Source organism: Cricetulus griseus (genome assembly GCF_003668045.3).
Source record: "Cricetulus griseus strain 17A/GY chromosome 1 unlocalized genomic scaffold, alternate assembly CriGri-PICRH-1.0 chr1_0, whole genome shotgun sequence".
Classification (NCBI taxonomy): Eukaryota; Metazoa; Chordata; class Mammalia; order Rodentia; family Cricetidae; genus Cricetulus; species Cricetulus griseus.
Window position 1 is genome coordinate 91,815,408 of NW_023276806.1, and position 15,986 is coordinate 91,831,393.

The window sequence follows — 15,986 nt, forward strand, 5'->3', positions numbered from 1 at the left end:
CTCATGCTAAACCTAAAGCTTCTGCCTCCTATAAGTTAAAATTAGAGATATGAGCCAACATGTTTGAGTAGCAATTGGCCTTTTGGAGAAGATTCAAAAAGGATCTTTTGGCCTAAACTTCTTTCCTGAGTATATAGTGTTGTGTGTTGATTTTCATTCTCAGGAATGAAGGAGGCAGTATTTTATTTTTAACAAAACAGAAGAAAATGAATTCATGCAAAGATGACCAAAAATATCTGTATTTAAATTTCCCATAGGAGAATACCCAAAGATGGGAAATAATATGGTTACTAAAACTAAAATCAAAATAAAACAAACAAACCAACAACTCTCCCACCCCAAATAATTAGCCTGTTTATTCCCTAATGAGAAAGAGAAAGAAAGGGTATGAATTTGGGCATGTGGGGAAGTGGTGAGAATTTGGGAGAAATTGGGGAAGCTGGAAAGTAGGAACCCATAATCAAAAAATATTGTATGAAAAAATACATTTTCAATAAAAAAGAAACCACTCATAATGGTATACCTCAAGAAAAAATAAAACAGGGTTTTGAAATTGAATATTGAAAATATAAACCATGTACTTTTGGAGAAAATAGCAAACAAAATAGAATATAATAATATATCCCTGTAAAATTATCAGACTTAAAAAAAATCTGTTACACTATCAAATTTTGCAATGAAAAGAAAAATTGGATTCTCTTCAAATACCTTATTATAGCAATTTTTCAGTAAAAGAAAATTTCATTTATGTCAATGGTTTAATATCTAGTCAATGCTAACATAATAAAAATGCCAAGACAAACTGTATATGTGAATTAATAAATAAATAACAGCTTTCTGATATAAGAACTAACATATAATGATAGTAATGTATAGTTCTCAAAGTCATGAAGCAATGGCTCCTTTGATGACCAGCATAATAATAGTAAATTGTAACCAAGGGGAAACACACTACCTTACATTTTACAAATACAGACTTCAGAAGACAGAAAACTTAATAACTAGTTCAAGCACACATAGTAACTTTTAATTGATTCAAATCTAGTTTTAGACAACACAGATTATATTGTTTTTTCACAACTAAAATATTTTCATAATTAAACTTCATTGAGGGAAATTGTAATTATAAATTCTTGTCCAGCCAACTGATATACATATCTTTTATCCTCAGTCCTTGTTGTAAGTAAAGTGGCGATGTCATATATGATAAGGCTCCATGGATTCCATCCTCAACATGGTCATGAAAAACTTGAACTCCGACGTTTTGAAGTCTTGTAACATACATAATTCCATCGTCTCTCAGGACATCATATTGACAGGTAAGAATGTATGTTCGTGGCAAATGCTGTAACTGGGCATCATCGGCTAATAGGGGTAATGCTCTATGATCCATCAACGCCGGCAGTGAGTAAGCTGATCTCCCCAACATAGGCTCCGTGTACACATGGTCTTTTCTAAACTTCTCAGGAAGAAGTGCACTCCAGTTAACAAACCTGAACAGATGTCTGGACTCCAGAGGCATGTGCTGGTTTTTTCTCATAGCCCGTGGAAGCGCTTCATCCTTGGTGAAAAACAAACTCACGAGTTTTATGGCTATGTCTCTTGTCAGAACTATACCATGTTCATTGTCTCGATGAGACGGCAAAGAAGTGTCAATCACCTGCAAGCCAGGATAAAGCAAGGCTTGCAGCTTGAGTTTATGCTTTACTTCAGGATCAGTCTGCACCTGAAAAATACGATGTTCAGTGAGGCAAAGGCTTCCAATATTCCAAAAAAACAAAATGTACCCATGACACAGACATGGGAAAACCTACACAGAATGCTGTTATAAAGTATTGTTATGTCAAAATGCTTATAATACCCTTAATCAGTACTAAGTGTCAAACCATTGAAACATGATTTTAAAAATATTTCTTGGGTTTATGAGACTGGATGAGAGAAAAGATAAGGGGATACAATGGCAGAAGGCAAAAGGAGGAGAGATATACAAGTATGTTTTATCAAATGTTATTAATAGAAATACAATCCTAAAGATGATGGAGGAGTTTAAGTATTTATATTTGTAGAAATTATTCTTGACAACTAGCCAAGGTGCAAAGGATAAGAAACTGTGATGCTCAGCCTTAAGTGGGACATCTATATGACTTACCTCCTCCTAAGGCTCAGAAGCATAAAGAGTGTGAGAGCCAGAGATAGTGGATGGCTATACAGAAAGTGTCTGGGGCATACCAGGACAGTTATACATATGAATTCATGGTGCTTGTGGAAGGGTGTACAAGATATGCCCAAGACCCAAACAGAACAAATCACTGCATGGAGAGAAGTGGACATGAAGTGTCACCCTTAGGGAAGTAATCGTTGACATTTGATAGCTGCTGGAAAAAAGGAGAGCCAGTTCCCTTGGAGTATAGCTACTGGTAAATTGAACATGATCCAGTAGATACTCACACATCCAGGACTATATGGGCAGGACAAATAAGACTCAATGTGTTTTTTTAAAGAGGACATAAACTAGGGTGGTTAGGGTATCTGGGAGGAGTTGGGACAGTGGGTGAATATGATCAAAACACATGGCATGAAATTTTTTTCAGAGAACTACGTTTTCTTTTTTTTTTCCTTGTTGAAAATATATTCTTCTCTCATACAATATATCCTGACCACAGTTTCTCTTCCTTCTACTCCTCCCAGCTCCCCAAGCCCTCCTCTGCCACAGATCCCTTTGTCTCTCTTTCCCTTCAGAAAAGAGCAGGCATCCAAGAGACAACAACCTAACATGAACAAACAAAATACACTAACACAAGGCAAAAGCCTTTATATTGAGGCCTGACAAGGCAATCCAGTAGAAGTAAAGGAGACCTAACAGCAGACAATAGTCAGAGACACACTCATTTCCCCTGGAAAGAGTCCTCCACTCCCCCCCCCAAAAAAAACACCAAGGGAACAGCCATAACATAAACATTGAAGACTTGGCGCAGATAATTGCAGGCCCTGTGATTGACACTTCAACAGGGAACTCAATTCTTTTTTTAAAGATGAAACCAAACACACTAATATCTAATATGATAAAGAAAGGGAGAAACCTCCTCATCAGGACTTAGACAAGAAGAGAAAAGGAATCTTCACTGAGTTCCACAGGCATCCATTCTGATTTTCTACAACAGGTTTTAGGACAGACAAAGTACATTTATGTATGGAGAAGGTATCCCCTTAGAACACCTTAGTTTGTTTATTGGTGTCATGGTGGGTAATCATGTGTACAGGACAGCAATGTGATACAAACTAAAGGTATAGAAAAACTGGTCAAAGTAATTATACTAGAAAATTCACCAAATCTAAGTACAGTAGACATTTAATATTCAAAATATTCTTAGATCATAACAATCTTGTATCACATTATTGTTAAAATGCTAATACAGAGCAAAGAAAAATTTTTAAGCCTGAAAGTGTGAAATTGCTTACAAAATGAAAGCAAAATTCTATCTAATGAAAAACCTGTATGTAGGGAAAGCTGTAGCCACGCCTTCTTAGGGGCTGGCTACAGGTGTGCCTGACAGGCTTGTGAGGGCGTGGTCAGAGTGACGTAGTGGGACTGCATTTGCGGTTTCGGTTTCTCTTTGCTTCTTGCTGTACAGACCTCTACCACGCCAGCTGGCTAGGTTGCTCTGTAAGTAAGGCTTTTCCCTATTAAATACCCTTATATTTCTACCTGACTCCGTATTGGTAATTTCCCACAATATCTGGTGTCAGAAGTGGGATAAAATAAACTTTCAAATAATTATAATATGAAATGAGATTGAAATGGTAATAAGAACTATGCAAGGAATAAAACCTTAGGACTGAAGAAATTTGTCAAATGTTCCTATACACTAGTCAATATTCACCAAATATACCTACAAAATAAGAAGGATAATGACACTTTCAACATCATTCTATAAAGCCAGTGCAGCACTGATATCAAAGCTGGATGAGGCCAGGACAAAAAGAGAAATCAAAGACCAGGTTCCAAGATGAACACAGACTGAACAATCATCAATAACCAAATCAAATTCAACAACATTGGAAAAGATCATATTATAGGATCAAGTTGATTTTATTCCAACAGTGAAAAACAGTTCAACAAATACAAATTTATAAATAAAATTCTACAAATACAATGAAGAACAAAGATTGAAATAAAAGATACAGAAAATTCTCTTACATATCTCTACCATATCTTCAAAGAAATTAAGTAAGACAGAGTCCACTTGAGAAATACAAATACTAGACACAAGAAACCAGTAGCCAACTATAAACCAAATGAAAATAAAACTAAAAACATTTTCTCCTAAATTATAAGTGAGACAGTAGTATCTTCTCCCTATCCTTCTTCAAATAACAGTGGAAATCTTACCTGGAGCAATGAGAAAGAAAGAAATGATATAAACTGGAAAGGAAGAAATTGATTTCTAAGTATTTATAGACGATAGTTAAACGTACTTAAAAACCTATAAATGCTCCACCAGAAGGCTCTAAAATCTCATAACTACTTTTGCCAGAGCAAGATGAAATAAGTACCAACCATTGATTTATGGAACCTTGTTGCAAAGTTCAATAACTCGTCATTCTTGTATCCCTCATGACTGTAAAACTCGGACCACATAGACAGTCACATTCTAGTGCCAGTATCCTGGTCCCCTTGGACTATGATGGTGGTGGCCTCTGTGCATCTTCATGGTTTAACTGGTAGACATTTTCTCAGACATTCTTCTTTCAAATAAAATTGTATGGTGAGCCAAAAACATTTGATCAATGGATCTTGCTCTCAAAGCATCTTTCCTAATGCACCAGGAGATTCCAAATGTTCTCCTCCATGACTCTTATCTCTTTTTTCTTTTTTTCCCTTTTTTATTTGAATTAGAAGCAAGATTGTTTTACATGTCAATCCCAGTTCCCACTCCCTCCCCTCCTCCTTTACTACCCCCCCAATTAACACCCCACCTATCACATATCCTTTCTGCTCCCCAGGGAGGGTGAGACCTTCCATAGGGGGTCATAAGAGTATATCATATACTTTGGGATAGGGCCTACGCACACCCCCGTGTGTCTTGGCTCAGAGAGTATCCCTTTATGTGGATTGGGCTCCCAAGGTCCACACCTATGCTAGGGATAAGTACTGAACTACTACAGGAGGTCCTGTAGCTTTCCGAGTTATTTTGTCTGAACTCTCTTGTCCTCAACTTAACTAGATATAAGCTCCTTTGCTCATTAACTTGTGGTTTTTTTTTTTTTTTTTGCACTTTCTACCTTGCTTTATGCTCTTTTCTACTGTAAATCTGATGAATGAAGTAAACAATAACTGACACAGTCTAACTGCTATGCTGTTGTAAACTTACTCTTGGCAAACAAATTAGTCCATTACTTTTCAATTCAGGGTCACTCAAATCTCAAGACAAAGGCAGATGTCAGTCAGATACTTTGAGAGAAATTAGCACAAGTTGCTTCAAATCTGATTGCCAACGAATTATGTGTTCCCCATGGAAACCTCATGAGTAGAGTCTTCTTTGTCCACATTTCAGGTGGTGCTTGCATCTTTCAAACTCACTCTGTTATCTGTCAATCACTGATTACACCACCCTACAGCTTCTCTAGGCTACGTTCCTTCTACACAGCAGTTGAAGCTGTGTGGTCAGGGTACTCATGGCAATGACTTCAGCTCTCAGTGCCAATTTTCTATATTAGTTACTTTTGTTGTTTCTATAACAAAATACCTGACAAAAAACAATGGAAAAATATTTGTTTTAGCTTACAGTTGAATGGAAAACAGTCCACCATGGTGAGGAAACAGCAGATTTGTGTCTGTGAGACTAAGTGGCTGTTGCTTGCTCCTATTTCAGTAGAACAGGGAAGCAGAGACATGGGCCAAAGCAGAGTAGTCTACAAGCAGTAAGGCAGGTTCCCCAGTACCTCAATATGTCCAGCTAGACTCTAGCTCCTTAAAATCACACAAATTCCCCTTCTAAGTTCTTAACTCAAAATTATCAGTAAATTATATAATAGGTAGATAACATCAACAGTCAACCTGTTTCAAGGGATACCTGCAGACTATTTGAACAAATGAGATATAATACCTTCTAGAAACTACCAATTTCTTAAAGAATTTAGTACATTTTAAATGTACATGAACAAGATAGTAAGAAGTAATTTCAAACTTCAAATTAATAACAATTACAAATGATGCTATATTGGAGGGCATAGCCAGGCCATAACCGAAGAATGGATAGAGAAAATGTGGTACATTTACACAATGGAGTACTACTCAGCAGAAAAAAAAAAACAATGGAACCTTGAAATTTGCAGGATAATGGATGGAACTCGAAGAAACCATTCTGAGCGAGGTAACCCAATCACAAAAAGACAAACATGATATGTACTCAACTCATATGTGGACCTGCTTTATGATACATAGTAGTGACCGTACCTTATCAGAGCTGTTTTTCATGATGTTGCTCAGAATGGTTTCCTTCCAGATGATGATTGAGAAGCTAATTTAAAAAAAAATGGTGCCAGGTAGCACAAGAGTAACAGACTGTGCTGTTTTTCTGGGATTTTGCTTTTTACTTTTTTTTTTAAATGGAGAGTGCTGGATGTGTCCACAATTTTGTTCAAATGACTGCAGAACCTGGAAAAGCTGTTGCTGCTATTGATGCATAACATACTGCCATTATATATATATATATATATATATATATATATATATATATATATATTTGAATTTTTGGAAACTTTAGATGTGCTGTCAACTTTGGAAAAAAGTATCCCAGTTTACCGTGTTGAGTTGGCATTGTACAAAAATTAACAGCCATATTGGTCTAGAAATGTTGAACTTAATTTGTTTTCATTTGTACAAAGGTAACACACTGTATTAAATATGTAAGGTCTTTAAAAAAAGACGGGATTTTGAGAGCCCATCCCATGTGAAGGGATGCTCTCTTGGCCTGGACACATGGGGAAGGGCCTAGGCCTGGCCCAGGATGATGTGGTAGACTTTGGGGAGCCCCTTTTGAGGGCCTTACCCTGCCTGGGGAGTGGAGGGGGGATGGCTAGGGGCAGGTGGAATGTTGGGGGGAGGAGAGGGAGAGGGAGAAGGGATTGACATGTGAAGCAAGCTTGTTCCTAATTTGAACTAATAAAATAAACTTAAAAAAAAAGATATGGATGTGAAAAATATTCTAGAGACTTTTGAAATATAAGAGAGTTTATCCAGGACATAATAGTATGTAGCTCATATAAATATCTGCTATACATCTGTGTGCCATCATCTGAGAACTATTTAAATTATTTTTAAAAAATAACTATAAACTAAGTTCAATGGGAGAATTACATTCTTTCCACTCTTTAGCATTTTAATATTGTTGAGGAATTGAAGAGACCCTACTTAAAAACGCTGTCTAGTGTGTTTTAGCAGGAAGTTTCAACATCAACATGGTGGTAAAGCAGCCCAGAGCCCAATTAAAATGCTATTATGTCTTTCTTTGTCAAGGATAAACAAGATTCTCTATACTGTTTTAATGCCTAAGAAATGCAGTACTAGAACCAACTTTTACCAAAGAAAAGGATGGTTGAAATAAAAGTAATATCCCCAGGAAGATAGACATGTAGATCAATATAATAGAAATTAGTTCTGTTATGATTAGCTGATGTTTCATTCAATTGAAATTATAATTCACAATGTAATCTTTGGATATGAATGCTCATTGCAAGGAATAATACTAGATGAACAGATCCAGTAGAAGAACAAGGAGTTGCAACTGCTACTCCCCACCATAGATCCAAATGTGCCTTACCTGCTGAGTCACTGCTGCTGCCAGAGTGCCCCCAGAACTGTCTCCTGATATTGCAATTCGGGTAGGATCTACTCCATATTTTGCAAGAATTTTATCCTGAAGGAAGAACTTGACTGCTGTGATGCCATCTTCAAATTGTGCGGGAAAGTGATGCTGAGGAGCTAGCCTGTAGCTTTAAAACAGGACAGCATGTTGAGCATCTGTGTGCAACAAGGTCTCACACATCTAACATATACAATTTAACACCCAGTCCTACTGTTCAGCTTTTACAAACTGACCCTGAGTTTTCTTCTTGCATTTAGTTGAAATGAAAATCAATATAAAGGTATTTGAAAACATGTAATTAAGTCAATGGATGACATTATGCCTGAAACTAGCAAATTGTTACAAACCTTTTTAGGTTTATAAGTAAAATTTTTATCTCAAGTGCATTTTATATTGGAGATATTTTGTATCTTTCTTTGTGTTTTTTATTTCTTTCTCCTTCCTTCCCCTCTGTCCCATCCACTCCTCCTCTGTTACTATTCTATTCAGAATGGGCAGGCCTCCGAGGGATATCAACAAAACATGGCATATGAAGTTGCAGTAAGACTAAGCACCTCCCCTCTTATTAAGGCTAGACAAGGCAACTCAGTATGAGGAATAGGGTCTCCACAAACTGGCAAGAGAGTCAGAGACAGCCCCTGCTCCCACTGTTAGGAGTCCCACTAGAAAATGAAGCTACACAACTGTGACATACATGCAGAGGGCCTAGGTGAGTCCCATGCAGGCTTGTGTTCTTAATGTAACTGTCTATGAAAACATCATGTTCTCTTTTTGTTCTTCAGAATGTCAAAATTTATAAATACCTATATTTAATGTTAAATGTTGATATTTCAGTTCCAAGAATATAATATACACTGTCCTAGAAAATTCTAGAGGATAATTTAGATACATCTATATACCCAATAGATGTTTATTATCTATTATGTCAAACACAGTAAATTTAGAACAATGCAAATCATTAGGATTCAAAGAAATGTGTAGCAGGCATAAACCTGTATCATTATATGAAAATGAATTTAAAATACTTCAATTACTTCAAAATGTCTATAAATAAAAAGGAGACTGTCCCAGTATCATAATCTAGTCATTAGTATATGAAGTTTCTCTGGGTACTATCAGAATAATAAACCTGTTAGCAACTACTTCCTTTAAAATATTATCATATAATATTAAAAATATTGGATTCTGATTATCTTTTGTTACTGTAAACTAGGGAGTAAATGGAAGAAAAATTCATTTAAAATGATAAATTTCAGAGTCAAATTTAGATTCAGAAATCTAGAGTATATTAATATGAGTAAGAAAATGATAGTGTCTCTAACATACTCCAGCATGCATGCTCCAAATACAGAGTACAAAGTCACTTCTGAGAGTTTATGTCACAGATTTCAACTGGTCCCAAACTTCATTGCCTGTAACTCTCTAACTAGTAACTATTTTGAAACTAAACTTTCTATTCCAGGGCTAAATAGGGGCAAATATCTTAAGTATGCAATGATTTAATTTGCTCCCTCCTATCTATATAAGATGGGACATAATTGGTCCATATAGGTTCTAAACAACAGGACTTCACAAAATGCTCAACTTAGGGTACAATTCAAAGTCTTCTACAATTAAAGGAGAATAGCTGGAATTCTTAACTCCATTAAGAGGTGGTCTATACAGCAATAGTGACATATAATATATAGTAAACTTTAAAAAATATATTTCAATGTATAAATGTGCCATTCAGAGACTGAATCTATAGGCAGTTACAACAAAACTCATACTAGTTAAAAAAAAAATTAACTCTTACTCCATTCCCACAACAACGGCATCAAGTTTTTTCGCAGTGCATCTATTCAGGAAATCAAAAGCTCTCTGTTCTAAAATGAAGAAAGAAAGGTCAAAGTACTCCTTATAATTTAAAAAGTAATACAAATAATGATGCATATCTCTATAAGAAATGTGATTTCAGATTGTTAGACAGGAATCTTTGTTTCCTTCCCAATATTCTTGAATCTCTCCCCAGAGGTGAAGAAATGACTTGTAAATTGGTATTTTAAAGAAGAAATTAGGCTTGACACATTCTAGTTTCACCTCGCCCTCTTTTATTAGTCACACAACGACCCTTCTCATAACCCTTGGTGGACTGGTGCTCTTCTCCTTCAACCTGGAAGTTTTAGACAGTAGATGTTAATTGGTCTTCCTATGCTCACTATAACTAGATCTAGAATTCAAGACTCTATCTTGAACTATCAACAGCTAAACATTAATTCTCAATTTCTCCATTAGAAATGAACATTTTAACATTCATCTACATGAATTCTTAGCAAAATCTTTCAATTGGGTCATAAATTCACAAAGAAAGAATGCAATAGATCTGTCTCTTTAAATACATGTGTGTAGATATGTAGGTAGATAAGAGATGATAGATAGATAGATAGATAGATAGATAGATAGATAGATAGATAATTGGTTGTCTAAGATGACAATATAATTCCTTAAAACCTCTGTTTTTTTAAATAGGTTCCAACATATGATGCTACAATAATTAGACATTAATACAAAGTCTAAGGCAGTGGTTCTCAACCTGTGGGTCATGAATTCCTTTGTGGTTAAATGACCCTTTCACAAGGATTGCATAACAGATATTTACATTATAATTTATACCAGTAGCAAAATTATAGTTATGAAGTAGCAACAGAAAATAATTTTATGGTTATGGGGTCACTAAAGCATTAGGAACTGTGTTGAAATATTTGGAATGAACAGAAATATTTTTGGGTCAGGGACTGACACACACCATCAGCTTTCAATCTAATGAATTCTGTTGCCATTTTTGAGAGGCAAAGAAATATACTCAATTTTCTTTATCATATTAAAAAGCTCATCATCTTTTTTTTAAATTGGGGAATCTTGGTTATTCAAATATTATGTGAGGTTAATAAAAATATTTGTATACTACTTTGAAATCACAATTATTTTGCTTGTTTTTTCTAGTGTACTTACAAGGGCTTTACACATATTGTTACAGTCTGTTATAAAATTTTCCAAAGTTTTTACAATGGCTAATTTTTGATATTTTTACTTTTTATCAGCTGTATATGTCCCTTATAAGTTTTACAGGAGTAAAGCACAGAATCTGGACTTGTTACTCTAAGGTTCTGTTTTGTATTTTCCCCTTACTGCCAAGTTGAACAACTTCCATCTAAGCTATACTGTCACTAGTGTTATTGTAACAAATTGCAAAATCCCTCTTGTAGCAAGAGCATGTGCTTCTGATGTGTGCACTATCGATGTTACAGCTGCTGAAGGCATCCTGAGCCCCAGGAGAAAACTCCATAGCAATTGACCGGTCCGTGTCACTTTTTACCTGCTTTATCCCACATGAAAGATGAGAATAAAATGCTGTCTGTGGTAAGTGATTGGTCTGGGGCTCACTTTTGAGGATGTTACCCAGATTTCAGGAACCCCTGGGTATGAATCCCAGCACTGCAAACTCCAGGTGTGTGGAACATGCCTACAACCCCAGTGCTTAAGAGTTGATGATAAGAAGTAAAACGTTATTACCAGCTAAGTAGTGAGTCCCAGAACAGACTGAAATAGATGAGTTCCTACCTCAAAAAACAAAAGGAAACAAGTGTTGTTCAGTACAGAGCAAACCCTTCATTGAAACCTCTATCAGGTCACTCTTCACGTACATCTGTACTTATCGTTACGTTAGATGTCTAATATGTACATCTCTATTAAGCATGCCCATATAAGTATATGTGAATATACCAAAACTTGTATATTACAAACATGCAGCCAGTTATTCTTTATCCTTCAGTGATGAACTTACTGAAACTTCCAAAACAATAACCTCCGCCATGAAAATAGATCACAGCCGGTCTTGGGGCTTCCGACTTCCTCTTTGGTAAGTACAAACGCACAGGGATGTCAACAAAGGTCGTATCAGTTACTGTGACGTGTTCATCTGAAAGTGGTTGTGTATAGTCCAGACTGATTATCATGGAAATAAACTCTTCATATCTCATAACACCTATATTTTCAAGACACAGAGCCTATAAAAGCAAAACAAATAAGCAAAATAATTCAACATTAGATCTGTAAAATCAGATATATGTGTAACATTTAGAAAAAGAAAAGTGAAAACAACACAAAGTAATCAAACAGAAATAAAAAAATATAAAATTATCCCCAAATGATATTGTGAAAATCTTATTGCCTGACCCTTCTGCCTTTGAAAATCTCAGGTGTTTTAGATTAAATACCACTCATAAAAACATCATTACTTACATTTTAAAGACTTTTGGTATTTTTCTCAATTATAAATTCTTATTAACAATTCTAAGTCTTATAATCCTTCTAATTTTGTATATTGTCATATTTTCCATCTAAATTCATTTTATTTAATTCAATTTTTAAATATTATCACATGACCACATTATACATTATCTGAATTTGCTGATTTTTTACTCTAAATCATTTAGTGTCCCTTGGTCTATTTCTCTAAAACCCTTTCTTGATCTCATTGCAGACACTTTCCTGAGATTAACTAATCAGCTTACCTGGGAATTGGGCAATTTACATAAGGAACAAATCTTAAAATTCCATATCCTTTAAATCATCTGTTAATACTGCATGTACAAGTGTGGGGATATTACAGCTATTTTCTACATGCTGATTAAGGAAATGTATGCAGAAAACTGCAGCCACACATGTCAAGTCACTCACAAACACGTGAAAAACTCTTACTAACTCACAGAGACTGGAGAAGCATGCACAGCAACTGCATGGGTCTGCTCCAGGTCCTCTGTGTTTATATTATTTATGGCTTCCAGTGTTCTTATGTTTAGTGTTTTTATGTAATTCATGAGTGTGTGAATGAGTGCGTCTCTGACTCTTGTGGCTTCCTTCCAGCTCTTTTCCCTCTGTTGGTTTATTTTGTGCAACTTCATGTGGCAGTTTTTGTTTTTATCTTATATAAAGTAGAGGTTAACTACTGAACTATCACTTGCCCTTGATGGGAGAAGAAAACCCAGTTTTCTTCAGTGGATAACACACAGTGAGTATATTATTCACTCCAAGACAGGGCTCATGTTCAGGAGAAGTTGAACATATAATGGACTCCTCAGTTTCTTTGTGTGCTTTTATACAGTTACAGTTTGGCATGTTTTCTTTCTGTGTTTTTTGTTTTGTTTTGTTTTTTGTCCTTTTTACTTTTGGGGTGTTACTGTATTTTGTTTTCCATGGAAGTTTTTGGGGTTTTATTGTATTGGGTTTGTGGTTTGTTTTATTTTATTTATATTTATTTATTAATTTATTCTTCTCTCATAAAACACATCCACAGATTCTCCTTCCTCCACTTCCCCTAGCTCACCCGCACCTGTCTTTTCCCCCAAATCCACTTCTCTGTTTCCCTTCAGAAAATAACAGGCCTTCCAAGGATATTGGGTTTGTTTCTTGAGAAAGAACTTAAGAGTTGGGTGGGTAGGGAGGAGGAGAGGATGTGGAAGAACTTGATGGAAGGGTAAGAATATTGTCAAAATATATTTAAGTTTAAAAACTGTCTTACATAATAAAATATAATAAAAACAAAAGAGAAAAGTATTCTCTGAACTTTATTTTAAAAAATCCAGGCAATGATAATTAATTTCTTACTGAGCTATATTAGAGTTTAGATGAATCACTATTTCTAGTCTATATAAAAGAGTGAAGTTCATGCTAACATTCAACAGATATTGCCTTATTATTTAAGTATTCTTTACATTAATAATTCTGTAGAAGACAGTGAGATGTCTTAGTAGGTAAAGGTACCTACTTCCAATCATGAACACCTGAAAAAGCCACCTGGACATAGAGGAGAGCTGACTTTTAGCTAATGTCCTGTGACATGTATACTTGCCTTGACATGTACCTTCCCTCCAACACACACACACACACACACACACACTAATTGGTTAATTGATTAATTAAAATGTAGTAAAATAGCTCTTGAGTATTTTCTTATTAATTATTTTCAAATAGGTAACCTGTTAATATGAGTTCTTGAGAAATCAATGTATTCACATAATTTTTCATTCAGTGAATTAAAATTTTATCAGTGGCCTTATTTCTTTTATGTTAACATTTTATGTATATAAATTGTTGCTCAAGGATTTTAGGACTACAACAAAACTTCCAGTGTAAATATCATCACACATTATTCTAGCATGCCTGGTCTTTTAATACACAGAACAATTCTGACAAATAATTGCAATTAGTATCCTAAATTTTAAGTTAATTGGTATAATGCATGTTCCAGGAACTTTCCCAAAGTTATATATGGATATTTCACAAAACTCATCCAAAACCACTTATGACTGCACAATAACGCACTTACATTTTTTCAAGGCTATATTATGAAGAACTTTAGTTTTCACTTTTATATGTTAAAAATCAACAGTTCTTATTGACTTTGAAACCTTGAATTACAGAATTCAGTGCTAAAATTATCAAAGATTTCTAAATTTGCTAGGAAAAACTTTAATTATGCCTTTATTTTGTCTATCATAATTTTAGAAGGATATTAATTCATAATGTAAAATATATAAAGTGTGTATTTTCAGTATTGAAAACTGATGTTTGGAAACATTTGGAGCTGAGAAAATAACAGCAACATTTAAGAGTGAGGTGTTGTGATAATGTTGTGATGTTGATGAAAACATGGGTATTTGTCACCCACAGGTTTAAATGCACGTGAAATAACCAAAGGAGAAAACCCAGAGTTTATCTGTAGAGCTGATATGGGCTTGCTCATCTATTCTTCCATTTACTTCAGTCAAGGAACCAGAACATTTTAAAAGAGACAACTGTGGAGAAACTAAGTGTCCTGTGGGTCTAGCTGGAAGACATAAGACTCAGAGGTCAGCATCTAGAAATGGCTGTGTCCTGGAACTGTGCCTCCTTCTCTTACACCCTGGACTGTTGTCTCTTCTGATCATCTGCTAATATTTCTGCCTTCAATGTTCTGCTTCCCTCAAACTATTAGCGCTATCAAAGGGCATTTTTGGAAGGTACCCATTTTGCACATAAAAGAACACAGATTTGAAACAAGGCAGTTTGGAGCTCAAATTAAAGTGTTACTTCCTCCCTGTATGCACTCTTCTGAATGTCTTTGTCCTGTCCTATAAACTGATATATTTAGAAGACAGTGGATAATGAGTAGAGATATATGTATATGCAATTAAAGCTTATATTACAGTGCCAAAAGTGCCATCAATTATATCCACTCTGCATATCCTACGATAATCCCAGAAATTCAGGAATTTACAACTGGAGACAGACAATCAAAGCTATGGAAATAAGAAAATTTCCTATTTAATATCAAACAAGTACTATCATCAATAATTCATGTCTTTATACTATGAGATAATTATGGGAATATTTTTCTCTTAGAACTAGAATGAAAGTACAATTTTGCAATATTATTTAAAAAGTAATGTTTTTCAAAATTACATCAACATTATTATCAAAGTATTCACAATGTTCATTCTAAATCATTGAAAAAAATAATATTCTTACCATAAGTGTACAAGTTTTAGCAGCTGCATCCAAGGCCATTACTTTCCAAGTTTCTTCAATGTTGTCAGGTATGGGTGTATAAATATAAGATAAAAAACTAACACAAAACAGCCCCAAACAGAGAGCTTTGAATCCCATAGTATCCCAGTCTCTTCACAATGCAGGAATTACAATACTTCCATAAATGCTGAATAAAAAGGCACAGGATGAATACAGACTGGGAACCGTCACAGGTGATACAACCATTCTCACAATGTGAGGCTGATTCTCCTTTCAAATACACAGTATCAGTTCTAACTTGTTTTGCAAATACACAAAGTCTGAAGCAGATGTTGAAATTTATCAGGCCAGGTACCTATTATTAACATGCAATTAAAATTCCCTTGAAGTGTTCTTCATTCTGTGTTACCAACACCAGCAGAAAATAGTTTTAGGAAATCAGAGCCCAAATGCAAACTTTGGATAATTCTTGAAGTTATCATTTGTGACTGCATATTTTATAAGAGGTTGATAGGAAGTTACTTGATAGCCAGTCAAAATATAGGTTAATATTATTACTGAGGATTATTA

The 15,986-nt window shown here is 35.0% G+C and overlaps 1 protein-coding gene across 1 annotated transcript; it reads right to left on the reverse strand.

Annotated features, from left to right (window-relative positions):
* Window positions 1–1,123: 1,123 nt before the first annotated feature.
* Window positions 1,124–15,554, reverse strand: LOC100772096 (arylacetamide deacetylase-like 2). Its single transcript, XM_027391620.2, has 5 exons — window positions 15,417–15,554; window positions 11,692–11,914; window positions 9,664–9,733; window positions 7,824–7,995; window positions 1,124–1,726 (listed from the first exon to the last, which is right to left on the reverse strand). The coding sequence occupies exons 1-5, from the start codon at window positions 15,552–15,554 to the stop codon at window positions 1,124–1,126; spliced, it is 1,206 nt and encodes a 401-aa protein (XP_027247421.1).
* Between the last annotated feature and the right edge of the window lie 432 nt (window positions 15,555–15,986).

Bases quoted from the DNA above. Each gene is read 5' to 3' on its own strand.
- LOC100772096 (XM_027391620.2), bottom strand. From the start codon at position 15,554: ATGGGATTCAAAGCTCTCTGTTTGGGGCTGTTTTGTGTTAGTTTTTTA. The intron at 11,915-15,416 runs GTAAGAATATTA...TTGCTTTTATAG, and splicing joins CTAAAACTTGTACACTTATG to GCTCTGTGTCTTGAAAATAT. The intron at 1,727-7,823 runs GTAAGGCACATT...CGTATTTTTCAG, and splicing joins CAGCAGCAGTGACTCAGCAG to GTGCAGACTGATCCTGAAGT.